This window comes from Eulemur rufifrons, chromosome 9 (assembly GCF_041146395.1).
Source record: "Eulemur rufifrons isolate Redbay chromosome 9, OSU_ERuf_1, whole genome shotgun sequence".
Lineage (NCBI taxonomy): Eukaryota > Metazoa > Chordata > Mammalia > Primates > Lemuridae > Eulemur > Eulemur rufifrons.
The window spans coordinates 37,042,640-37,068,490 of NC_090991.1; the positions used below are offsets into that span (position 1 = coordinate 37,042,640).

The following is a 25,851-nucleotide window of genomic DNA, read 5'->3' on the forward strand; positions in this document are numbered from 1 at the left end:
CAATGATGTTAGTATATTCACAGAGTTGTGCAACTACCACCACAGTTAATTTTAGAACATTTTCATCACCCCAAGAAGAGTCCCTATACCTATCAACAGCCACTTCCCATTTCCCTCAAATCCACGCCCCAGTTCCTGGTAACCACAAGTCTACTTTCTGTCTCTATAGATTTGTGTATCCTGGGCATTTCATATAAGTGGAATCATGTAACATATGGTTTTTTGTGACTAGCATAATGTCTTCAAGGAATATCCATATTGTAGTATTAGTACTTCATTCTTTTTTTTGGCAGAATAATATTCCATTGTATGGATATACATTTTATTTATCCATTCATCAGTTGATGGCATTTAGATTGGTTCCATATTTTCACTATTATGAATAATGCTGCTATGAACATTCATGTACAAGTCTTTTTGTGGACTTATGTTATATCTTTTGGGTAGATACCCGTAAGAGTGGAATTGTTGGGTCATATGCTAACTCTATGTTTAACCTTTTGAGGAACTGCCAGACTGTTTTCTAAAGCAGCTATACTATTTTACATTCCAACCAGCAATGTATGAGGATTTCAATTTCTCTACACCCTTGCCAATACTTGTTATTGTCTGTCTTTTTGATTGTAGCTGTCCTAGTGGGTGTGAAATGGTATCTTATTGTGGTTTTGACTGGCCATGTTTCTTTTTGTCTATCTCTTTTCTTGTGTCTTTCGTGTGTGTGTGTGTGTGTGTGTGTGTATATATATATTCATATATAAATACATATATCTGTATTTATGTATAGCCTATCCCAGAATGGATTTGAAACATCGTCTTGTGGATCTGTTTCTTGTGTCCTCTCTCTGCTCTCATTGCTGCCTGTGTGTCTCACTGTGTCTTGGAATCTCTGGGTTCATCGCTGTCTCTCTCTACGGTATCACCTATGCATGTTCTCTGGTCCCAGCTCTTCAAACAGGGTGTGGATCTGTGTACACACTGGTGAGAGGGGCATCTGACCTTTCATTTCCCACCCCATTCCATGTGTTTTGCTTCTGCAGAAAGAAGTATGTGGGTGAACTCTTGAGATCAATCTCTCTTGCCCCTTTATTGCCTGGGGGTAGGAGGCTTCCTGGGCAGTCCCTGCCCTCCTACATTGCCCAGCCCTTGCTGTGAAGCGTTGGACCGTCCATGCTGTTAAGCATTGAAAGGGGTACCTAGGAGTTCTTGGTTCCCATTTCCCTATTTGTGTGTATGTATATGGGGCTCCTCCCAGGGCCTGTGGGACAAACTCATCTGGGGTGCTGGGGCTTGGATTTGGGGGGGAAGTGGTGTAAGAGGGGCCCCCGGCTTAGGAGTCATTTTTCTGAGAAGTGCCCATGCTTTAGGGAAGCGGCTTTTCCTCCCCCTCCCTCTTCCCCCCAAGCACACGTTCTCTGCATCTTGACCTCAGGTAACCCCCTTGGGGAAGGAGGGCCAGCTGCCTGCTTCTGCTGCCTTGATCCCTTGGGGTGGCACTGTGGACCCATTCCCCTCAGGATTGTGGGTGAGAGGCCCTCCAAGGTTCTGGGCTCTGTCTCTGTCTTCCCAGCCTGGCTGTACTATCCTGCCACCCCCAGCAGTGTCTGGGCCCTGCTCCCAGGTTGTCTCTGCCAGCCAGGCATGGTGCCAGCTGTCTGCTCAGCTGGGTGCCACGGGAAAATCTCCGGCAGCCCAGGTTGGGGAGCTCCACGGGGAATGCCTATGTGCCTGCTCCTCAGTGCCCACTCACCTGTCTTTCCTCTTTCTGCAGCATCACAGGACATGGCCCCCCCAGCCGCCTAGCCGGGACCCATCTAGGAGTGGCATCCTTTTTGGTGCCCTGAAGGCCAGCTCTGGACCTTCCCGGGAAAGTGCCAGCTCACAGAACTGCTTGACCAAAGGACCAGCTCTTGAGACGTCCCCCAACCCCCCTGGCCCCCAGCTAGGGTGGGGGCTCCAGGAGGCCGAGATTAGCCTGCTCTCCTTGGACAGCAGCGCCAGGACAGAAGGGGGGGTGGGCTGACCACCCAAACCCCCTCTGGGCCCAGGCCTCATGCCCCGAGGAGGGGCAGCCTGAAGCCCGCCAGAGCCCCCTGCCAGACTGTCTGCCTGCCCTTCTGACTGTGGCTGCTTGGCATGGCCAGCAACAGCAGCTCCTGCCCGACACCTGGGGGTGGGCACCTCAATGGGTACCCAGTGCCCCCCTACGCCTTCTTCTTCCCCCCAATGCTGGGTGGACTCTCCCCACCAGGCGCTCTGACCACCCTCCAGCACCAGCTTCCAGTTAGTGGATATAGCACACCATCCCCAGCCAGTAAGTCTCTGGGTGTTGGGGGATGCTTGCGGGGAGGGGACTGTGGAGGGTGGCAGGCCTCAGGGCTTGGGCTCTGGGCACATCTGTTCTACTGCGGCCACAGTGAGCCGCGAGGTCTTCTCCATTTGAGGGGACCATGATTTGGGGGTCTTGAGGATGAAAGCCCCACAGCTTGTAGGCTGATCATGGTGGTTGTGTTTGATGTTGGGGGAAGCAGAGAGAGAGATGAAACCACGCTGTTCTGGCCCGCAGTGCTCCTTGCAGCCCTCTCCTGTGCTCTGCTGTTGAGGGCCTTATAAATAGCTCCAAGGACTGGACACAGAGGCCAGAGGCAGGTAAACAAACCTCTCGACATTTGGTGGAAATGACAGCTCTACCAAGGGTGAGAGCAGCGCCCCCCCCATGCCCCACCCCCACTTAGTGCCTCAGAGGGCTTGACGTAGACAGAGGTAGTCTGGCTGGAACCCCCTCCTCTCTCCCTGCCAGCTCCACCTCTGGCCGTGCTAGGGTGGGCTTCCCTTTGTGGGAAGGGTGATAGGGAGGGGCCCACGGGCTAGCCTAGTTGATAGAGTGTCCCAGGAGGGGGCGCTTGGCCTGGACTCTGGCCTTGGACGCATGCATGGTCTTGGCAGGGCCTGTGTTTTCTCCTCTGCCTCCGCCCTCTGCCATGGGGGTCACCCGTTGGCTAGGCAGGGGTCTTAGTACCCTTCCCCGGCTGGCCGAGCCAGGTAGTGGGAGGTGGCGGCGGCTATGGCCAGCTGGCAGAGTCCAGGGCTGGGGCCTGCCAGGCCGCTTACAGTAACTCTGGCCCCCAGGGCCCAGCTGGGCGCCAGGCCAGGGCTGGGGGGAGGAGAGAGCCAGGCCCTGGCCTGGGGTGGGAGGGGGTGGAAGCAGCAGAATGGGCCATGGCCGGCTGGCTGGCTGGCTGGTCAGCTGCTGACCTGGGAAACGTGTCCCACCTCTCCTGGCCAGGAGGGACTGAATGCCCTGCCCCAGGCACCCACCACCCCTCCCACGGCCACTGGCAAACTGCCTGGCACCACTGCCCTGAGTGCTCGGCTGGGCTGGGTCAGTGCCCCCTTCTCGGTGTGGGGGCAGCGCTCTCCCCGGAGCCAGGGAGTCTCTTTGTCCCTGGGGCAGGCCCTGGCAGGGCGCCTCACTGCCCACACTGGCTGGCTGCCCACCGCCACCACTGCTTCCTGGATCGCCTCCCTCTGGCTTTGCCACAGCCCCCTCCCTCCCAGGCCCCACCAGCCGCCAGGAGCAGGGACGTTATGTCTGTGCTCCCTTATGCCCCCAACTCTTTATGCCCTGGAGCCAGGGGGCAGGCAGGTGCTGCCTCGGTTTCTCTAACCTTCATCTGTTTCCTCCCTCTCTCCCTTCCACCCCATGTAGTAGTTTGAGGTGAACAGAGTCTGGGGACCCTGATTCTGGTCTGGTCTTTTAGTCTATGCTCATGATAGGGGGAGGCTGGCTTCTGGGGTTCAGGGTTGCTTGGGAATGGGTGAGTGTATCCGTGTGGAATTTTTGCCGTATTTGAAGGGACTGGATTCATATTCTGGTCTTGGGTCACTGGAGCTGGAAGAGTGTCTGCTTCCTGCTAGTGGGATTTTTAAGGAAGGAGGAGTTGGGGGTCTGCAACCTGGTGCCTATGGACAACTTGTCCTCCCCCGGGTGATGGGAACAGAGCTCCCAGACACTCTGTCCACCTGGAGCCTGGACTCATCAGCCGGTTGGAGGTGGGGGCCGGGGCCGGGGCCCGGCCCCGTCCTGTGCCCGTTCTGTGCCAGACTGAGCGAATGCTTTGCCCTGCCCTGAATGTTGCAAGCTTCTTCCTCTTTCCTAGAGGTGGGTGGGGAGGGCTTCCCACCATGGTAACCTTCTCTCCTCAGGGTGGGGTGCCCACATTTCAGGCAAGTGTAGCCTTCTTTGGCTTTCTCCACCCAGGTTAGGCAATGCCCCCTTCCTGCGCCCTCCCTCTGTGAGCCTGTGGGTTTTTCTGCTCCTCCCCCTTCCTAGTAAACAACAACAACTTATCTTCCTATCTGGACCCCCAGCGTCTGAGCTTCTCCCTGACCTTCCTCTGCTCTGGGACCAGAGGCGTGGCCATGGGCCTCCCTCCTCTTGCAGGGCTGGGGTGCCTGGTGACTAGAGCTCCTCAGGTCTCGTAGGAAAGCATGGCATGCCTGGCCTCAGAGATGGAGGCAGCTTAGCCTCCCTTGGCTTGGGGCTGGCCCAGGGGGTCAAGCAGTTCCTAAGAGAGGTAGAAATCAGTGGCCCTCCGTTCCTGCAGGGAGCAATGATATGCTCTGGTCCTCTGCCACCCTTTTTGTAGGAAACCTCACTGATGAGGCTCCCTCCTCCCATTCCCTGCCAAAGGGAAGTGTAGGGTCTTTCCTACCCGCCATGCCTCTCCTTGGGTGGGAAGGAGGCAGTGCCTTAGGTGGTCTGGGTGTGCTCTTCAGAGACCTAGTGGCCTGTGGGATGACAGAAATCCTCTCCAGGTCACTGTGGGGAGGGGTGGGTATTTGTCCTGCTACAGTCTCCCAGGGAGCCAGGGTGGGAGCCCCACAGATAGTACAGGGATTCTCCCCTCCCCCCAGGCCAGCCCCTGGGGCTTGGTCTCTGAGGACTGGTGTTTACTGTGGAGGTTTGGGATTCTTGTGTGCATTATGGGGAGCGTCAGGGTTGTGTGTGTTTTAGGGGTGAGAGGGGTCAAGGTTGGATGTGTTGTTGGGAAGGGGATTAATGGCTTATGTACATTGGGTGAGAGGTGAATGTGTTTTGGGAGAATGAAATCTGGAGCTGGGGAGGGGGCATCAGCTTGTTCCCTGCTGAGGCTGGGAGGGGGTGTGACTTAGGACACAGAGTGGTTAAAGGGCGTAGCCTTCAGACTGTGTTGTGTTTGGGAGGGAAGTGTCTCTATTTCTTAGGGCTCTTCTAGGCTGGAGGGGAGAGCTAATCTGCCTTTTTTGTTGCTCACGCTGGGAATTGCACGGGCAAAGGGGTCTGACTGGGGGCTGTGGAGCAGGCAGGCATCACAGTTAAAACTTGGACCTTTGTACTGCTTACTATGTGCTGACAACCTCTCTGAGCACGTTTCCTCGTCTGTAAAACAAGGATACTACCAGAACCCCTCAGAGGGCTGCGAATTAGGCAAGATCATCGAGGAATGCACTTAGCTCCCTGCCTTGCATGTGACATGGTGTCTTGGGACCTAGGCCCTTTGTAAATGGGAGCTGGAGAGAAGGGGATGCTAACATCTGTGGAGCTCCCACTGTGTGTCAGCGACTTTAATCTGTGTTTTACAAATCTTAAACCCTACAATCCTGGGAGAGAGACATTATCTGCATTTACACACAGGAAACGGTGCTGGGGAGGTTAAGGTACCTCCGCTCGGAATTGGGCCTGTAAGATTGCAAAGCCGGGCTGTTTTCCATCCTATCATCCAGATAGGCAGCTTTGGGAGGGGACTGTGGGGGGTACTCCAGGGTGTGAGGAGCGGATAGGGAGTGGGGGTTAGTGCCCATGTTGAACCGCCTACCCCACTGCTGAGGCCTTGCCTCTGCCTTAGAACCTCCAGTCTTCCCCCAGTAGGGGGCGTAGGGAAGGCACCCCCCCCAAGCCACGCCCCCTCCACTCTGTTTTGGATCCTGAAGGCTGGAGGGAAAGAGAGATAAGAGGCCTGGCCAGATCTCCATCCTGTCCTGGAAGCTGTGGATACAATCTGTTCACACCCATCCCCACCCCCAAATCTGCCCGCTGCAGCCCATGGGAGTTTGCAGAGCTCAGTGGGCAGCCTCCCCCCATCTTCAGACAGACACTGAAGGAACAGAGTGTAAAAGCCTCAGTTCTTGTTCTTATTTTGTTTCAATTTATGAGTGGGGGCGGAGAAGTTGGAAGCAATCAATAGAGGAGCCAGGGATGGGAGCCCCAAAAGGGTGGCTCCAGATTTCCAGTCCACATATTTGCTGTGTGTGCCTAGCGACTGGGGAATGACCTGAGGGTCTGGGTGAGCCCTGCAGGCTGAGCAGAGAGGAGAGGAGAGGAGAGGGGTGTGCCCTTCTCTTCTTCCTCGCCTTTGCAGTCTGTGCATCCTCCCTCTCTCCCTTCTTCCCACTCTTTCCCTGGACAAAAGGAGGGAAAGCCCCCGGGGAGGGGTATTGCCTAGCAATGCCTTTCCTGTAGTCCAAAGTGCAGAGTCAGCCGACAGATCATTACTTGGGGTTTTAAGTGAAAATGGGGCCCCTTACCTTTTATCTCTCAGCAAGGATAATGCACAAGCCCTTTCAGGGCAGGATCCCAGCATGGCCTGGGGGAGGGAACCCTGGGAAGGAAGCCTGTCTTCCTCTTGGGTGGGTCAGGGCCCGAGGCATTGTGTCCACCCCATGCCTGGGGATGTGTGCCCAAGGAGCTGTGCCAGTGCAGGCCCTGACTGCCCTTTGGGGGGTAGTGTCTGTGGGAAGAGGAAGTGGTTCCCTTCTCTAAATCATTTCAGGGTGGTGCCTTCCTCCTCCACACCCTTCATGGAGTAGGGGCACGGCCAGTGAGTCGGGTTTCCCAGGGTGGAGTGGAGGCCACTCAGCCCTGGTTAAGCCAGAAATAGAGGCCCTCCCCTCCCCAATTTGTTCTGGGTTGCTAGAAACCTCAGCCAGCTCACAGACCAAGAGCACCCCCCCCCCAAAGTGTTAAAGGATAGCTTTTCTTGTGCGGCCTCGGGCAGGTCACCCAACCTCTCTCTGAATCTGTTTCCTCCTCTTTAAAGCAAGACTTCTAATCTGTCCCTGGTTGGGTGAGTTGCTTTTAGGCCACGGTGACCTGCTTTCTGGTGAGGGCCTTGGCTAGCTTCAAGTACCCTGCAAGGACAGGGATGATGAGGGGTGGGGTGGAGCTGGGCATTGTCTTGGGGGATGGCCACCTTGTACTGGGACCCAGTGTCTGCCTGGCATTGGTCTCATGATTTCCTGTTTATTATCCCCTCCAGATGGGGTTGGGGACAGTAGGGATCCCTGCTTCGCACAAGTAGGGGCCAGTTCAACTCATACCTGCTGAGGGCTTACTAAGCACAAGCCTTGAGAAGGAGCTGGATGGGGGTAAGGCTGAGCAGGACGGGGCCTCAGGCCTGTGGACAGCTGCCACCGGAGGTTCCCCACCCCCAGCTGCTTCTTGGAGCCTTCCTTTGTCCCTCTTCTCCCACTGCTCCAGGACACTGGGTTCTGCTCTGACCTGCCCCATGACCTTGCTGTTGTTTAGAACAGGCCTCTCTGGCTTCTCTCTAGCTCCAGAAATCCTAGCCATCCTTCAAGAAACATCTTGAATGCCACCTCTTCCCAGAAACCTTCACAGATTTTCTTCCTTCCTTGCCACACCCGCCCTCCCTCCTTAGTATGCCTGTGGGTCCTTATTTATCTATTTATTTTTACAACACTCGTCTCTCTACCATGAAGTTACTTCTCCAATGTTCCTGTCATGAGCTCTAATCATTTGGGAGATCTTTTCCTGACCACAAGATCTTTGGTGGCAGAGACAGAGTCTCAGGTCCCTGAACAACTTGAAACTATGAGCACAGAGCCTAGCATGTAACTGGTGCCCAGGAGCTACATTATTTGAGAGGAGAGATACCAAGAGCATGGAAGCACTCTCTCCTCTTCCCCAGCGGTCCCGTCCACTGCCAAGACTTGCGTCCCTGCCCCAGACCCCAGCATTCCATTTGCAGCCCTGACTTTACTTCAGAGCCCCACACCCACCTGTGCAATAGCCCAGTGGCCTTCTCTACTTTGCAGTCTCAGGAACATCACTAACGTCATAAGCTGCACATCAGAGAGTCCTCTCTGCTACCTTCATTCCCATCCTCCCATTGATTCTACCTTTAAAATACCTGGTGAGGCCAAACGGTGGCTCACATGGTAGGCGAAAGGACTGCGTGAGCCCAGGAATCTGAGGTTACAGTGAGCTGTGGTTATGCCACTGCACTCCAGCCTGGGTGACACAGTGAGACCCTGTTTCAAACAAAAAAAAAAAATTTCTGGTGAATCCACATTCCTGTGTCCATCAGCACTGCCAGTGTCATAGGCTAAGCCACCCTGACTGCTGCAGTGGCTTCTAACGGGTCTCTCTTGTCCTCCTATAATTCATTCTTCACACAGCTGCTAAAAAGATCTTTTTACACTGTAACTCAGATCTTGCCTCTCCTCTGCTTGGAACTTTTCTATGGCTTCTGCTTGCATTTAGGATAAAATCCAAAAGCCTTATTGAGGCTTTTAGGCCCTCCTGGTGGGGTCTTAGCCCACCTCTCCAGCCTGGTCTTGTGTACCTTTCCCTCTTGAATTTTATGCTCCATCCTTCCTAATCTTCTGTCAGTTCTTTGAATGAATTCACCAACTTCTGTAACCCCAGGACCTTTGCACAGGCTCTTTTCTTACTGGGCCCGCAGTCCTTTCTACTCTTTGCCTAATAAACTTCTAAGCTTTTACTCTTTAAGTCTCTGCTTTATTTGAGTTCTTCCCTACTTCAGTTCAACCTAAATTAGGTACCTATGTTAATTCTCCTGCAGAGCACACTATACTAAGTTTGCAATTAAATATGTATATATTTGTGATTATTTGCTTAATGGCTATTGCTCCTTAAGGTCTACAGGGGCAAGCTCACCAAGGTCTTCACATAGAGGCGCTCAGAAAATACAATTTTTCTTGAATTGGCCTGGCTTGGTGGGAACATGGGATTTGGCAGCAGAAAGTTTAAATACTGGCTCTATCCTTTATGTTAGTAGTGTGATCTTGGACAACCCACATAGCCTTGCTGAGACCTCATTTTATTTGTAAAACTTATCTCTTGGAGTTGCTGTAGAATTAAATGACAACATATATAAAGAACCTGGCTTCTAGAAGAATATCCTTGGGTATCATGTAAATTTCCATCCCTTTCTTTTAGAGAGCAGGGTAGGATACCCCTATCCTCCAGGGGTATCCCCTCTTTCTAGGGACCTACCCAAGCTAGGCCTTTCTTCCAATGAAACAGGCATCCCCAGGGCTTCCGGGATGAAGTGGTCAGCTGGGAGGCACCAGACCCTACTTTGATCTCTCCTGGGCTGGACCGCGCAGCAGGGGCCGATCCTGGTTCCTCGGTTGGGAGACACCCTGGGCGGGACTTTGCTCACCGGAAGCACGCGGAGCGTGGGGAGGAGAGCCCCGTCTGCTGTGTTTGTGCCAACAGCACCAGCGCTGCCGCGTCGGGTTCCGGCCGCCCGAGTCACACATGATGTCACAAACAATGACACAAGGCGGGTGTCTCAATCCGACACAGCGCTCGAGCTGCACAATGTCACACCCAGGATACCCGGCACGCCGCGTTCGTGGCGCTGACGCTTGGCCACACGCGCCCCAGCCCTAGTCTTCCTGCGGCCGCTCTCGGCGTCTCTGCCAGAGCTGGCCCGGCCGAGTCGGGCTAGGGGCCGGCGGGCGAGCCCCGAGGGCAGGCTGGCGAGCGGGTGATGTCACGGGCAGCGGTGGGTGGGTCACTCGGAGGTGAGGCGCCGCCAGGCGAGTTCAGCGAGAGTTCAGCCGCATTGCATTAGGCAAATGAGGTCCGGCCTGGGTGGGGGTGTGTGCTAAGGGGAGGACACCGGGACCACCCCCCTCTTCCCCCTTAAGGTCCCGGTGTCCTCCCCTTAGCACACACCCCCTTTTCCCCGCCTCACCACCTCCCGTGCCGCGGCTTCACTCGGCCGGGGATTGACCAAACCACGGGGGAGGCTGGGAACCGGAACTGGGGTGGGGGAAGACGCCCGCTCCTCTTCCGTCCTGCCCTCCGCCCGCAGCCCCCTCCTCTCCCCGTACCTTGCTTCGGTCTGTACTCTGCGTGCTCCTCCTCTGGTGCCTTTGCCCTTCCTTCTTTTCTCTCCTCCCTCTTCTCAGGCTCCCCCCACTCGCCTGTCCACATGCCGCCTCGCCCTCTCGGTTCCCAGCGTTTCGCTCGCTGCCGCCAGACCCGCGGGGAAAGGGTTAAGCCAGGGGCGGCGCCTGGACGGGGCGGGGCAGAGAGAAGGGGGTGGGACCCTCAGGGGAAGGGGGCGCGCAGGGCTGGGGAGGGGGGCGCGCTGGCCTGGGGTAGCGGGGTAGCGGCGCGCGCCACCGGAGACCGAGTAAGCCGCCGGCTTCCCCGGGCCTGGGGGAGGCGGAGCCGCGGGGGTCACCACCTCCGCCCGGAATCCTCGCCCGGGAGAAGCTGAGAGCCCCGGCGGGGAGGAGGAAGTGCTCGCTGACCACCCCCCACCCCCGCCCTGCGCTGATCCCGCCCCCGGCCTGCGGACTTGGGGAGCCGCCGGACTCTGCCTAGGACACCATGAGACTCGAGACTGGAGCCCCCTCGAGGGGAAGCCGCTGAGTGCCCAGGGCCCGGCCGGGCGTTCTCTGCGAGAGCCGAGGAACCCCCTTCCAAGCACACGCAACTTCCCCGCTTTTCACCCGGACTGGCGGAGCGTCCGGCGGACTTAGACGTGGGGGACTTCAGGGCAGGGGGCGTCCCCCTGCCCTGGTCGCCAGTCGGGGCGAGGGTCCCCTCGCCCCCAGCTGTTCTGCTCCGATGGCGCCACCGGCTGAGTGAGCGGGGCAGCGCTCAGGACTTCCCCGCCAGGACCTCTTGCCTTCGCGGGGGAAGATGTACGAGAGTGTGGAAGTCGGGGGGCTCACCCCCACCCCTAACCCCTTCCTAGTGGTGGATTTTTATAACCAGAACCGGGCCTGTTTGCTCCCGGAAAAGGGGCTGCCCGCCCCTGGTCCCTACTCCACCCCGCTCCGGACTCCGCTTTGGAATGGCTCAAACCACTGTACGTACTGGCCTCTCCCTTTGCTGTTGTAAGGGTGAGGGTGGGCGGTGGGCTTCCATTCTTACCCGGGGATGCCAGCCTGGGCCCATGCCGGGGTCTTATCTCTAACCTTTGACCTAGCCCATGTGTCCTTGTTGGACAATTGTACCTCCACCTCGAGTAACCCTGGGTGCTCCTTCTGTTGTATTAGAGCTGAGGAACTTTCAGCTTCCTTCTTTCAGGAAACATTCCTTCATCTCTTCTTCCACTTCTTCCAGAGGAAATGAAGCCCAAGCCCCTGGCCCCCAATTTATATCTTCTTGCTTGGAATCCAATAGCCTTACAGTAGGCAGGAGGGTGGGGTAAAGGTCTTGTCTGGGGGCTTGTCTACTCAGAGGAGGAGGGACCCCCCTCCCCAGATCCCTCTCCTGCCTAAGCTTGAGGGAGAGCCTCCTCCTGTGTGCCAGCTGCTGCCCCCAGCCTCTGTGTCACTAGAATGGGTGCCAGGGGAGTGCTTTTTGGTGTTGACAGTGGGGTGTGGCAGAAAGGGGCAACTTCATCAGACACCTACCTGGCTGCCATCCTAACTCCAGCCTTCTATCTTGGGGAGGGGTGCTTGGGGTTGTCCTGGCCTGACACTTTGAGGCTTCTGTCCCCAGGAATAGAAGGGAGAAGTTGCTCTAGTTGGAAGAATCCCTCTCCCCCTAATCCTAATCTGGTTTGTTCTCTGGGGAATGAGTTTGTTTTTTGTGGGTCTGGGGCTGCTCTGGAAATGAGGACTGCGTCCCCTCCCAACCCTGCCACCAAGTCCTTTTGTTACCCTGCCTTCACTTGGGGATAGGGCCAGGGCCTGGACTGTTCCTTCCTAAGAGGGGTGCTGATGAGAACCCTAGCGTCCTAGCAGCTTGATCACCTTTTCTCCTCGCTGCCCTCTGCCTGGGTTCAGGCTCCTCTGGGAAGGAGGGGCTCCGCGCACACTCAGGTGCTGTGAGTGCCCAGGGTGCACACCTGGGCATTTTTTGTGCCCAGCTATAAGGCCGTGTATACTGGGTGGGCAGGAGCAGGCGCCAGTGGGTTATTGTTGGATGGCTGGGGTTTCTTTCCCTGCCCTGCTCTGGGCTCAGCTCTTCCTGAAGGTTCTCCCAGCCTTCCAGCCTGCTGCCTTCCTCCTGCCTCCCAGGGAGGAGGGTGTGGAGTGGGTCTCTAGGGGCCTGGCAGATTGGAGAAGGTTGAAAGGCAAAGGATTAACTCCACCCAAAGCCCCTCTTGCTCAGAGAGACCTGAGGTGGACAGTCAGCCCACCTCTGCCCTCTCAGAGCCACCTCAACCCCAGCCTTTCCTATTGTCCTGCCCCCTGACCTTTACCCCTGGGGCTGAATCTGCTGGGAGGCTGCAGACATGTGAGGGAGGGTGTGATCAGCAGACCGTTGACTTTGGAAAAAGGGAGAGTGAGAGGGTGACACCAGGACCCTTCCCATTCTCCCAGTGCTGGAGGAAGGCCCCCCCCCAGTGGGATAATTGGGGCAGGGCTGCCAGGGTCACCCCTTCCATTGCTTTGACCACCTTCTCCAGAGGACTGGAGGGAGGGAAGCTGGGATCTGAGACCTTGGATCTAGCCCTTGTCTCTTTAGTCCATGGGGACAGCTTAGCTCTTCCTGGCCCAGAACTGGAGGGGGAGGGGGATCAGAGTCTGACAGGTGGTGGGTTTGGTGGATTTTGTGAGCCCTGCATGCCCCAAACCAGTGGACATACAGAAGTGAAGACCTGTCCCCGACCCAGAATGGGGTGGGATAGACCTAAAGGCCTGGGCTCCCAGTTCCTGTAGATGGAGTGGAGGGATGTGTATATGTTGGTGGGGTGTCAGTGGACTCAGGTCCCAAGGTTGTGGGTTGGGAGTGACAGGGGTGTGGGGGCTGTCTGAGGCACAGAAGGACCTGGAGTCTGAGGGTGGTGACTAGACGCTGTCTAGAGGACATGGGGCCAATATCACCGCCTTGGAAGGAACCCCTTGGTATGTGGAGGTCCTCTGGTGACTGGACCCACCTTCCAGCCCCCTCTTGGGGGATTCTCCACTGTGCCCTTCACCTCCAAGGAAGGTAGGAAGAGAGAGCTGGTTGGCTGTGGGAGGAGGTGGTCTCCTGGGTCCTACAGGGCCCTGGGGAATCTTGCCTCCCTCCCCAGAGCCCCTATTTTGGTGCATTAGAGGACAAGGGGTGCACAGGATGTGGCTCCCCATCTGTCCCCCACCAATCTCCGCCACTCACGCCTCCGCCTGCTCCCAGACGTCCAAGAATGTGAAGCACGTGGATGCCCGTAGTGGGGGGAGGGGGAGAGATGCTTATCAGGCAGGCTGGGTTAGGGGCCTTATTCCGCAGCCTGCCGTGCGCTACACTCAGAGCCACCCCCACCCGCTCCCCAGGAGGAGGAAGGGCGGTACAGAGGGCCCTGCACCCCCTCCCCAACCGTCCCCAGAGGTTGCGAGGAGAAGCGGGCGCCAGCTGGATTGGGAGGGGAGCGCTGGCCAGGGGCCCGGCTGATTTCCTGCTGATCTCCTCCAGGAAACCGGCCCCTTGTGCGAGCCTGCGAACGGCTCTGGGGCGTGGGGAATCCAGAGTGCTCTGCACCGACCAGGATGGGGGAGCGAGGGAGGGGCACCCTGGCAGCGTTGGCGGGAGGGGACGCCTGGCTTCCTGGGCTGGTTCCAGCCCTGGCTGGGCGCTGGAACTTTGAGCTGAGAAGGTGTGGTCCTTCTCCAGCCTGAGTTCTTCTGCAGGAAGAGAAGAGATTTGTGGGCTGGGACCTCTGGGGAGGGAGGTTAGTGGGGAGGGGCCGGGCCAGGGGAGTCCCTGCTCCTCCACCTGTGTGTGCAGGGAGTTATAGCTGTGTCCTAACTTGCAGAGGCTGTGAGGGTCCTGGAGTTCCCCATGCCTTTGCTTTGGTCCTTTTACCTCACCTAGGCTGCTGGCTGGAGGCCTGGAGAGGTGGGGACTGGGCCTCAAGCTCTGGGTTCAAAGGGCAGAGCAGGAAACCTCAGATCTGGGTTACCTGGGTGACAGGTGGGGATGGGGTAAGGGTGTAGACTGTGTTACAGCCTGAAAGGCAGCCAGCCCTGTAGGGTGGGCTGAAAGGAGGCCTCACCCAGCCCAACTGTAGCCCCTGCCTCGGGTCATCTTTCCGCTCCTGCCAAAAAATAATTTTGAAAAGCACATTCTTTCAGTTCTATAAACACCCTCTAGACTTTGCTTTGGTTCCAAATTTCGATGGGTCTTTGCCCCTCTAGTCCATCCCTGACCTTAGAGCTGTTGCCCCTCATCTGGGTATCCCATGTCTCCCCATGCCCATCTGTCTGCCCTCCTCCTCCCCTCTGTACCCCAGAGCGCCTTCAGTCATTGCTCCCTCTCCAGTCTGGTTCACTTTAGAGGTGGGGCCTTGGGAGAGGCAGGGCCAAGGGCAAAGGGTGGATTAGGAGGGAGGAGAGGTCAGTGCCTTTTTCCTCTGCTGGTTGGAATGCTGAGCAGGATTCTAGGCCGAGGTCCCCTCACCCCACCACACCACACCCCCTTGTCCTTGACATCCCCCCACCAGTCTGGATTGTCTATTGTTACTGCTTTTACGTCTTGGAAAAAGTTAGCACAACAAAGGGCTCCTTTGTGGCTCACCCCCTCTGCCTCCTGGCCTCACCCAGGTCCCCCAAGCCCACCCCCCCACCCCAGCAGCTGTTCTCTGGCCTCTGGCCTGTCTGATTTGCTCGTCTGGCCTGGGGAGAATGAGGTGGGAGAAAACTAGGCCTGGGCAGTTCGTGTTTGGGTGAGGGGCAGAGGGCTGGGGGAGATCAGTGAAGGGTCTGCAGACTGGTAGGGGTGTGGATGTGGATGGTCCCTTTGCTGCAGGCGGATCTCTGGACAGGGGAGGGGACCTGGGGTCTCAGCGGTGCTGGTCAGCAGGCTGTCCAGGGAACTGGTGCCCAGACCCTACTAAGAGCCAGGGAAGCCCTGCCAAGGTTGTTGGCCTGGTTCCCTGTCATCAGCCGCCTGGCAGCCCCTGGTGTGTCTGCAGGTAAGGGGGAGGGTGGTAGCGCACAGCCAGCCCCCAATGTGCCTACACTTCCTTCCTCTGTGCCTGGACGTGGGGGCCGTGTGACTCATGGCTGTAAGGTGCTTGGGCCAGGAAAATGCCAGAACCTCACATGCTGGAGTTTGGGGTGGGGTTAGGAAGGATTCTGAGTATGGGAAGAGGCAGGGACCTATCTGCTCAGGGAGGCATCCTCGCCCATCCTTGGCCTTGGACAAGTGAATGTGGCAAGGGCTTCAGGAGGGTGCTAGGCAGCCACTTGGGAATCTGGGATCGCCTCGGTCATAGTTCTCATCTAGCACCCTACACCCCTAGCTGCCCAGGCCTTGGGATGGACAGCTCCCACCCAGCCCAGCCTATTCTGCCTGGGGCGATGGGCATGGAGCCATGCACTGGGGAGGTTTTGGCCAATGGGGGCTGCCCCTACTGGCTGGGTCACCCCTCCTGGCTGCCCTCTTGGAGCTGAATAGCAGGAGGGGAGGGGATAGTAACCCGGACATAGTATTGAGGCCAGACAGACAGAGCATTGATATGAACAGACCCCCTTTGTCATGGCTTCCCCCCTCCAGACAGGGGAACCCAGAATGATGGGCTTCTGGGGCCAGGGAGGACTCTTCTCTCTGTGTCCAGAGGGTCCCCCTAACCATCCCAGGGAGTCCCTGCCTGCTGTGCCCCAACATTTGTGACTTCTTTGCACACCCTGCCTTGGGTCCCTGGCCAGGGGATTGTTTGGGTGGAGGAGGGGTTGTGGCTGCTGGCAGAAAGGGGTGGAGGGGGGAGCGGAAGCAGAGGAGGCAGGGGAGTGGCCGCCTTTGAATATCCTGTTGACCCCAGTTTCCTCTGCCCCCAGCTTGTGTCCTCTTCCCTCCCTCCTCTTCAGGCCTTAACTCCTTCTTAACTTGGAGGAGAAGGGGGCTAGGCTGCCCAGGGGCAGGGCTTTAGAATCAGTCCGACTCCCACCCCAGTTCCCCAAGTACAGTCGTGACACACATGGCAAATCTGATGGTGTATAATCATCTTTCTGGTTGTGAGGGTGGGAGTCCTGGGGAGATAGGAGTGGTGGGGTGCTGCAAGCTCCATTGGCAGCCTCCTCCCCTGAGTCTGGCTGGGGAGTCCCGGCTTTTCTGAGATATCCCCGCTCCACAGTTTGAATCCTGCCGCGATGGGGAGGCTGGGAGAGGCTCCTGGGAGAGACCATGAGGCAGGGCGGGGCACGGTATTAAGGATGGTGACCTGGGTCCCTAACTGCCCTCTCCTTTCTTTTTTTCTCTAGCCATTGAGACCCAGAGCAGCAGTTCGGAAGAGATAGTGCCCAGCCCACCCTCGCCACCTCCCCTCCCCCGCATCTACAAGCCTTGCTTTGTCTGTCAAGACAAATCCTCAGGCTACCACTATGGGGTCAGCGCCTGTGAGGGCTGCAAGGTGAGTGCAGGGCGTCACTGGGAAAGGCAGTCTAGACTGGGTCAGTGGGATGTCCCCACTTCCATTTCCTGGGAGTGTGTGGTTGGGGACAGGAGGATGTCCCTGAAGCTGCTGGCCTTGTTTCGATGTGGAAGTTGGCAGCAGCCTTGGAGGAGGAAGGGACGCCTGCGGTAGAACCTCCGCCATGGATGAGCAGGGCTCCCCCAAACCAGACATCCCCTCCTGCCTCATCTCTTCTCCCTGTTTCCATCCTCCAGCTGGCAGGGCCTACGCCTGCTCTGCCACCGCTGCCCAAGTTGCCATGGTGAGCTGGCTGCCGACAGGCTCTTGGCTGGGGACCCAGGAGGCCTGCCCCCAGTGGCCCTGCCTGAACCTTGCTATGGCGGCCTGGCAGGAGGCAGTTAGGAGCAGGCACCCTGCCTTGGCCTCCCCTTCAGTGCCCAGGCTGTGGGCTCCCTGGTGTCTGGCTGGATTCCGCCACCCTCAGGTTAGGCTCCAGGGTGCAGATGTAGCTGGACCTTCTCAGCAGCTCTGGGCCTGGCTTCTGCTTCCCTAGGGCCTGAGCCTCTGTACTGGTTTCTTCCTCCAGAGATTGGGCTCAGAAAGGCACAGCTTTGGGACTTGGGGCTCTGGGCTGCCCCTCAGCCTGGAGTAGCTATCCCCAGGTGTGGCACAAAGGTCAAGGGCAAAGCACAAGGCCCCAGGCTGTGTATCTGTCTGTCCTGTCTGGTTGTTCCTGGCTGGTCCTGGTTTCTCTCTCCGGTTAGCCTGTATGGAGAGCCCCTGACCAGCCTGGGTCTGTCTCTGTGAGCCGTCAGTGCATATCTCTCTGGTTGGTGAATCTTTCTTCCCTGCTCCTGAGTGTGTGTGAGTGTGCGTGTGCACCTCTGTCTCTTTGGCCAGCCTGTGTGTCTGTCTTCTTGGCCTCTTCCTGCTTGTCTTCTGTTCATGTGTTCTGAGTTCAGGGCTGGAGGTTCCAGACCTTGGCCTCTCTCCTGTGTAGCCCTATGCCTTCCTACTCGAGCAGCCCTGGGTCCTTTTCCTTAGAAGGCAGAAGTCAGGTGTGTGGGTGCAGGGTGGGGGAAGACTCCTGCCCACTCTGCAGCAGGGAGGGAGGTGCTGGGATTCTCCTGAGGAGGATCCTTCTAGGTGAATCATTCTCCCCACCTTTTCTGGCCTGCTTAGGTAGGTGTTGGGCAAAGGCTTGGGGGCAGCAGCTGGCTTGGCCCTCTCCCCCGAGGCTGGGACCGCAGGGTGGGCATGACCCCTACTGTGGGTGTGGGTGACCTGACTCCCTCCCCTCTATTCCCAGGGCTTCTTCCGCCGCAGCATCCAGAAGAACATGGTGTACACGTGTCACCGGGACAAGAACTGCATCATCAACAAAGTGACCCGGAACCGCTGCCAGTACTGCCGGCTGCAGAAGTGCTTCGAAGTGGGCATGTCCAAGGAGTGTGAGTGCTGCGTGGCCGGGGGCCGGGGGCCGGGGGCCGGGGGCCGAGCCGTGGGCCAGGTGGGGCCTAAGGTGCTCCTAGCAGCCCCGGGAGCAGAGCTCTGTGGATGTGTGTGTGCACACACGTGAACACAGATGCTGTGGCATGTAGTCTTGTGGTTAAGGATGGTTTGCATGTGGCTGTCAGGACCTGTCTGGCTGTGTGTCTGTGGTGTGTGTGTTGGTGCTCAGGTACCCATACATGTGCCTGTTCCTGTGTGTGCATGTCTGGCTGTGTGTGCTTGCACCCGTGTGCATGTGTATCTGCTCTGAGGATGGCTTTCTGCCAGGCCCCGCGTGGCCCGGGCATGGGGCTCAGAGGCATACCTGAGCCCCTTCTCATTGTGTGTCTTAGAGGGGGAGGGGTCTGTACTTTGAGGGGTACTAGGTTGGGATTTATGTGTGCTGGGGGGCTGGGGGGCTGGCACAAGGATCCAGAGCCATTGTCTGGTTAAGCCTGGGACTCAGAGTTAGAAGACAGAATTGGGACTCTTCAGATCCCAGAAGAGTGGGGGTTTCCAGTTTGGGCCCAGCTGAGGCCTGAGGAAGGAAGGGAGGGAAAGGCTGGACGGGGAGACCCTCTGGTGTTGAATCATGGGTGTTGCCTTGGTGACCGGTGATTGATGATGTCAGAGATAAATGACGCTGACAGACGCCTCCTTGTCTGCGTGGCCGTTGCCATGGAGCTTGAGCCTTGGGGGATGGGGTGGGGGAGGGGGCTGCAGGACCCCCTAGCCCTTTGTGGGGAGGGCAGTGAAGAGGGAAGTGGAGAGGGAGCATGGGGGAGAGATGGTTCTGACTCATGCATGAAGAGCCCCAGAAAGGAGCGGAAGGGACCTGGAGTATCCTGCTGCAGGAGGCTGGAGGGTGCCTTGTCCTGAGCCCAGAAAGTGGTGGCTCGCCATTGCAGAGTGGGTAACAACTTGGGACCCACCAGCCTGGAACCTTTTGCATAATGTCCATCACCTCCTGCTCTCTCTGTGTGTGCCACCTTCTCTGGCAGAAGGACCAGGGTGGGGACCCCCTCTCCCTCCCACCGCCAGCTCCCCCTCCCCCGGCTGCTCTGTGCCCTGGAGCTGAGCAGCTGCCATTTCAATAGAATTAAAGCTTCTGAATGATAAACGTCTTGTCACAGCTGCAATTTTCTCTTCCCAAATTATCCCCCCACTCTCCCTTTCCCTCTCCCTTCTCTCCCCTGCACTTTATTGAATTTGCAGAATCGACATGAGTGATCTCCAAATTATGCCAGCTACCCCCTTCCCGGGCCCCCTCCCCCCACCCCCTCTTCCTCCCGCGTCAGCAGCAGCCACCACCGGCCCTGTGAGTGATTGTGTGTCTGGGATAATCGGCTGGTAACGACCCCATCGCTTCTTTAAAGCCGAGTGGTGTGTGCGGCTCAGCGCCCCTGGTGATTTGTCAGCTCCCCAGCTAATGGGCCGAGAGATCCTCCCGCCGGCCCCCCACTCTCCGGCTGGGGAGCCTGCTCCCCGCCTGCCCAAGGTGCTGCTCAGAGCTGGCCCCAGGGGCCCCCAGGGAGACTGCTGCAGAAGCCGGTCTTTTCTGGAGGCAGGAGGCAGAGCACAGAGGAGGGCGACGCACACCTGGAGTGTGGGCTGGAGTAGACGGACGGGGGGCGGCACTTCGGCTGGCCATGGGGGTGTGTGTGCCAGGCCACAGCTGTGGTCACGGGGCCTCTGGGCAGAACTTGGTATGTGAGTTGGGTGAGCATGGAGGGCTGGAGGATGTGACCATGCCCTGTCTGCTCCTGCGTGTGTGCGTGTGCCTGTGTGTGTGTGTGTGTGTGTGTGCGCGCGTGCACGCACTTACCAGCTGGGGTGACCTCCTCAGTAGCTAGTAGCTGGCAGCTCTCTGGTGAGAAGAGCTCATGCTGGGGATGGACCTGGCGCCTGGGGCCAGAGCTGCCCACAGCTGCCCTCTAACCTGCTTCTCTGCCCTCCACAGCTGTGAGGAACGACCGAAACAAGAAGAAGAAGGAGGTGCCCAAGCCCGAGTGCTCTGAGAGCTACACGCTGACGCCGGAGGTGGGGGAACTCATCGAGAAAGTGCGCAAAGCGCACCAGGAGACCTTCCCCGCCCTCTGCCAGCTGGGCAAATACACTACGGTATGGCTCCCCTGCCTGCCGGGTGGGCTGTGCCACAGGGCCAGGACAGCCCCCACCCCGGGGCACCCGTTCTGCCAGGCATTCACTCCTCAGCCCTGGCTGGGCCTCCACATCCTCCCCTTTCCCTTCTTCTCCTTCCTCTGCTGCCTCCTCCCAAGGAGCTCTCAGGAAGTGCAGGCGGGGGAGAGGGCAGGCCTGTGGGGGCTGGTGGAGCCCGGCCTAGAAGGGGTGCTGGGGAGGAGAAGGCCCTCACTCTCCCCCTTCCCCCAGAACAACAGCTCAGAACAACGTGTCTCTCTGGACATTGACCTCTGGGACAAGTTCAGTGAACTCTCCACCAAGTGCATCATTAAGACTGTGGAGTTTGCCAAGCAACTGCCCGGCTTCACCACCCTCACCATCGCCGACCAGATCACCCTCCTCAAGGCTGCCTGCCTGGACATCCTGGTGAGGGTCTGCACCCTGCCCCCTGGGCACTGCCCCTCTGCCTTGGTAGACATCCTTGCAGCCAACAGCCACCCTTCTAAACGTCCACCTGGAATTGCCCTGTCCAAATGCTCACTGCCCACATTTCCACTCTTCTCTTCCCTGTGTATCCACCTGTCCCCCTGTCTACCTGTCCACTTAGCCACTCAGCACCCAGGTGTGCATGGTTCACCCGTTCCCCTGTATGTGCATCATCCACCCTCTCTCCATCTGCTGGTGAATCTCTATCCAGCCGCCCAACCACCCGTCCATCCATTTAGTCTGTAATAAAGGTTCACCTAGGACCCTCTGGCCAGTCCTTGAGCTGGCTGTCAGGAACCCAGAGGTGAATACAAAACCATCCCCTCTTGCAAACCTTCCATGTGGTGGAGGCAACAGATAAGTCAACAGAGGTTGCAAAACTGTGATAAAAATTGGCTGGAGTTAGGGGGCGGGCTGTCGACTGCCTGGGTCCCAGGGAAGACATCCCAGAGGAGATGGCACCTAGGGGTTTGTAGAAGGGGCAGGTGAGAGGGTGTCCCTGACTTAGGAGCAGGAGGTGCTGCTGTGAGGCCATGCTGGGTTCAGGGGAGCGCAGGGCACTTGGTCAGCCTGAGCTGGAGGCAGGTGCAGAGGGTGGGGGAGGGGAGAGGGGGTGGCAGGAACTGCCAAAGCCAAGGCTGTAAAGACTGTCCCCCTTGTTGTCCATGACAAGGCTTGGTCCACCTGTTCCCTCTGGGGCACCTGCAGCGTAGGGAGCCTGGGATTTGGTGAGTTTCCTTGTGGGGTGCCTCTGATTGAACACTGAGGTGGGTGAGGGGTGGGAGGTGTCCCACCCCCATGCCCCAGATGCAGGAGGCCCGGTCAGGGTTCGGCACGGTTCCAGCTGGTACTCGTTTATTGACAAGCTCCTCTTGTGTGCCCTATCCTGGGAACTGTATGCATACAGCTATCATGTTCTTTGTCTCCTGGAAATTCTAGTTCCCCCCTAAACTCTCTGATGGAGGCAGGATGACCTAGACCTGCACCATCCAGTATAGTAGCCACTGGCCACGTGTGACTATTTAAATTAATTAAAATTAAACTCAATTCAGTTCCTCAATTGCATTAGCCACATTTCAAGTTCTCAGGAGCCACATGGGGTTGGTGGCTACCGTATTAGACGGTGCAGACGTAGAACCTTTCCATCATTGTAGAAGATGTGTCAGACAGCACTGCTCTGGCTGCCTGCCAGGGGGCCCCTGGGGAATGCGGGTGCAGGAGTGCTCGGAGTGGTTGGGGCTTATGCCCTGAACCTGCGCATCCTCTGCACCCAGATCCTGCGGATCTGCACGCGGTACACGCCCGAGCAGGATACCATGACCTTCTCGGACGGGCTGACCCTGAACCGGACCCAGATGCACAATGCTGGCTTCGGCCCCCTCACCGACCTGGTCTTTGCCTTCGCCAACCAGCTGCTGCCCCTGGAGATGGACGACGCTGAGACGGGGCTGCTCAGCGCCATCTGCCTCATCTGTGGAGGTGGGTGGGGCTGGGGCTGGCGGCCAGGCACGGGGTGGGGGTGCAGCCCCTGGTCTCAGAGGAGAAAACCGAGGCGCAGAAGGCAGCCTCTGGTCTACAGCCAGGCAGCAAGGCAGCGGTGTTGGGGGCCTGAGCTCCTGTTCCCTATTTCTGGGCAGCCCTCCTGGTTTAGGGGGGGGTTGAGTGAGGGCCTGAGGGTCAGACCACCCAGGTTCAACTTCTGGCCAGCTGTGTGACCTTGAGCAAGTTGCTAAACCTCTCTGAGCCTCTGTTAGTGTAAAATGGGGCCAATAATGGTCTCTATCTCATAAAGTTGATGGGAGAATTAAGGTGGTAATAATGTGCAGTGTGCCCAGTAAACGTTAGTTGCCTTTATTATTTTGTTGTGATTTCTGCCATGTCATGCTATTTCCAGAATAATAATAGGTGGGAGTGGGTGGCCTGTCTGGGAATCCTTCCTCTGTCTGGGGCAGCACTGTTTGGGGGTTTCATCCCATTGACTGGGCTGTACGGGAGGGCCTTGGGTAACCCCGCCCTCAGCTCCTCTTTTCCCGCATTTAAGGGCTTCTGTCCCATCGTAGCTCAGAGACCCGCATGCCCTGGGGTGCCCCGGGGAGCCACCCAGCTGGACCGCCTGGGCTGTAGCCTGGGCAAGCGCGCCCCCTGGTGGCCAAGGCTGGGAATGCAGCTGTGTTCCCAGCTTGGCAGGGGCAGCTGCTCAGTGGGTGGCTCTTTGCTTCCTCAGACCGGCAGGACCTGGAGCAGCCGGACAGGGTGGACATGCTGCAGGAGCCGCTGCTTGAGGCGCTGAAGGTCTACGTGCGGAAACGGAGGCCCAGCCGCCCGCACATGTTCCCCAAGATGCTGATGAAGATCACAGACCTGAGAAGCATCAGTGCTAAGGGTAAGGGTCCCAGAGTGGAGGGTGCCTCTGACCCAGGACCCTGCCGTCCGTGCCCAGGCCAGGCCCCCCACATCCAAGCCAGCACCCCATGTCTTTGCCAGGGCAACACACTCATCTGGACTCAACCTGTTCCCACCTGTGTCTAGACTAAGGGCCCCCAAAACTCCATTGTGCCCAGGTGACCTCCTGCCTGTGTGCCCTAAGGTACTTTTGCATGGTAGTTCGGGGCATGGCTCTGGAACCAGACCTCGTGGGTGTGTGTCCTTGAGCAGGTTGCTTAAGAGCTCTGAGCCTCAGTTTCCCATTGAGAATGGGAATAATGGTGGTGTTTACAGAGGTGTCAGTAGGATGGTACACAGCGCAGGGGAAGGGCCCAGTGTCAAACCCAGGCAGGCAGTCTGACCCTGGAGCCAGAGGTCAGAACCACTTTGCCCCATTGCCACAAGGCCGTGGGCCTGGGGGCTTAAGAAAGCTGGCTCATGTCAAAGAACTGGGTCCCAGATTCAGTGTCTGATGGATGCGGATGTATTGGTAGCATTGATCCTCCCACCCCCAGGGACTGTCCTTCCTAGGGCCGGGCTTGCTGGGGCCGGGAGAGTGGGCCTATGCGCTGACCTCTGCCCCTCCTTTCCCGCAGGGGCTGAGCGGGTGATCACGCTGAAGATGGAGATCCCGGGCTCCATGCCGCCTCTCATCCAGGAAATGCTGGAGAACTCAGAGGGCCTGGACACTCTGAGCGGACAGCCGGGGAGCGGGGGACGGGAAGGGACGGGAAGTGGCCTGGCCCCGCCGCCAGGCAGCTGTAGCCCCAGCCTCAGCCCAAGCTCAAACAGAAGCAGCCCGGCCACCCACTCCCCGTGACCGCCTGCGCCACATGGACACAGCCCTCGCCCCACACCCTGGCTTTTCTCTGCCTTTCTACCGACCATGCGACCCCCGCCAGCCCTGCCCCCACCTGTCCTCCCAGACAGTACAGGGGGACCTTCCCTGGGGGACGGGAGGGAGGAGGCAGCAACTCCCTGGACAGAGGCCTGGGCCCTCAGTGGACTGCCCGCCCCCCAGCCTAGGCTGACGTCGGGGGCCAAGGCCGTGAACTGAGTGAGGACCCCTGGTCCTGGGCCTCAGGGTGGGGCCTAGGGGCCTCGTGTTCATCAAGGTACCGCTCTGCCCACCTCGCCGCATCTTCATCACCAGCAAATGCCGGGACCTGGCTCCCCGTCCTCAGAACTCACAAGCCATTGCTCCCCAGCTGGGGAACCTCAGCCTGCCCCCTGCCTTGGTTGGTGACAGAGGGGTGGGCTAGGGGTGGGGGTTCCCCCTGTACATACCCTGCCGTACCAACCCCCAGGTATTAATTCTCGCTGGTTTTGTTTTTATTTTAATTTTTTTGGTTTTGATTTTTTTTAATAAGAATTTTCATTTTAAGCACATTTATACTGAAGGAATTTGTGCTGTGTATTGGGGGGAGCTGGATCCAGAGCTGGAGGGGGTGGGTCTTGGGGGAGGGGAGTGGCTCAGAGGGGCTCCCACTCTCCCTCCCGTGTCCCTGTTCCCCTTCACCCTCCTCCTCAGCCTTTTCCTCCTCAGTTTTCTCTTTCAAACTGTGAAGTGCTAACTTTCGGAGCCCTGCCGTCCCGTCCCCTGTCCCCTTCCTCGTGCTGTGGGAACAGCCAGCCCCCCTCTCCCTCTGCCTAACCACTGGGTGTGGACAGCCCCGGGCAGACCCTGGAGGGATGGCTCCTGGCCTTTGCATGGGGACCAGGGCAGGGGCGAAGCCAGGGGATGCTCAGAACACACAGGGTGCATGTTTTTGCGCCCTGTCTCCCCGGCAGAGCTGCCTTCCATCAGGGCCCATGTCATCCAAGCCCTCTGGCCCCCACTGAGGGGCTGGCCAAGGGGCTTGAGCTGCCCCCGCCCCTTGCCTCAGCCACCAGCACCCCTGCAGGGCCCCCAGACACACACACAGACACACACACATACACACACTGTGGACCGTAGACAGGCCGGCACGCACTTGGCCTGAGTTCCTCCGTTTCCCTGGCCAGCCCCCACCCCCACCTGCCCCACACCTTGCCCCCTCCCTGCCCCGCAGGACGGGCCTACAGGGGGTCTCCTCCCCTCACCCCTGCACCCCCAGCTGGGGGATGGGGGAGCTGGCTCTACCCTGACCTCCTCGACCCGGGGTTGGGGTCTCAGCCCCCTGGAGCCCACTGGTGCACCTGTTACTGTTGGGCTTTCCACTGAGATCTACTGGATAAAGAATAAAGTTATATTTATTCTACACACGCCTCTAGCCTCACTGCCTCCACCCTCTCCTCTCAGGGTCCGGACAGGGGGCTTGGGATGGGGGCTTCCTCATGGGCCCTGGGCCTCTGGTCGGGTGTGAGCACTGGGACCAAGGGTTTGGCCAGTGCACCCCCTTCCAAGCTGCCCTCCAAGGCCTGCCCTGTGGGACTAAAGCCTTGGAGACCTGAGGAAGGAGACAGGCCTAGCCTTGGGAAGCCCTCAGCCTCAGGGTCTGCGCTGCCTGTGTCTGGGAGCCCCTAATCTGAGGGAGGAAGCCAAGCCCTGCCCACACACAGTCCTGGTCCTTAGGAAGCCAGAGGCTGGGTCACTTAGTGGCAGAGTAATTCTATTTGGGGAATGACCACATACTTGACCTTCATGGCAGGAGTGGCAGATGGCACGGGGGCTGGGGGTCAGGGGCTCATGGCAACCTAACAAGAACCCAGCATTGTG

At 58.2% G+C, this 25,851-nt stretch overlaps 1 protein-coding gene across 4 annotated transcripts in view; it reads left to right on the forward strand.

The window, feature by feature from the left end:
* Positions 1–25,393, forward strand: part of RARA (retinoic acid receptor alpha) — a 44,629-nt gene extending 19,236 nt beyond the window's left edge. For 2 of the 4 annotated variants that reach the window (XM_069482503.1, XM_069482502.1), the window contains exons 2-9: positions 1,769–2,311; positions 16,459–16,607; positions 17,920–18,061; positions 20,062–20,222; positions 20,493–20,669; positions 22,004–22,208; positions 22,954–23,112; positions 23,750–25,393. In XM_069482503.1, the coding sequence (XP_069338604.1) occupies positions 2,134–2,311; positions 16,459–16,607; positions 17,920–18,061; positions 20,062–20,222; positions 20,493–20,669; positions 22,004–22,208; positions 22,954–23,112; positions 23,750–23,973 (1,395 nt within the window). In that variant the 5' untranslated portion in view covers positions 1,769–2,133 and the 3' untranslated portion in view covers positions 23,974–25,393. Of the gene's footprint in view, positions 1–1,768; positions 2,312–10,437; positions 11,136–16,458; positions 16,608–17,919; positions 18,062–20,061; positions 20,223–20,492; positions 20,670–22,003; positions 22,209–22,953; positions 23,113–23,749 lie in introns of those variants that run through there. The other 2 variants (XM_069482504.1, XM_069482505.1) reach the window with 2 other exon arrangements.
* The last annotated feature ends 458 nt before the right edge of the window (positions 25,394–25,851 follow it).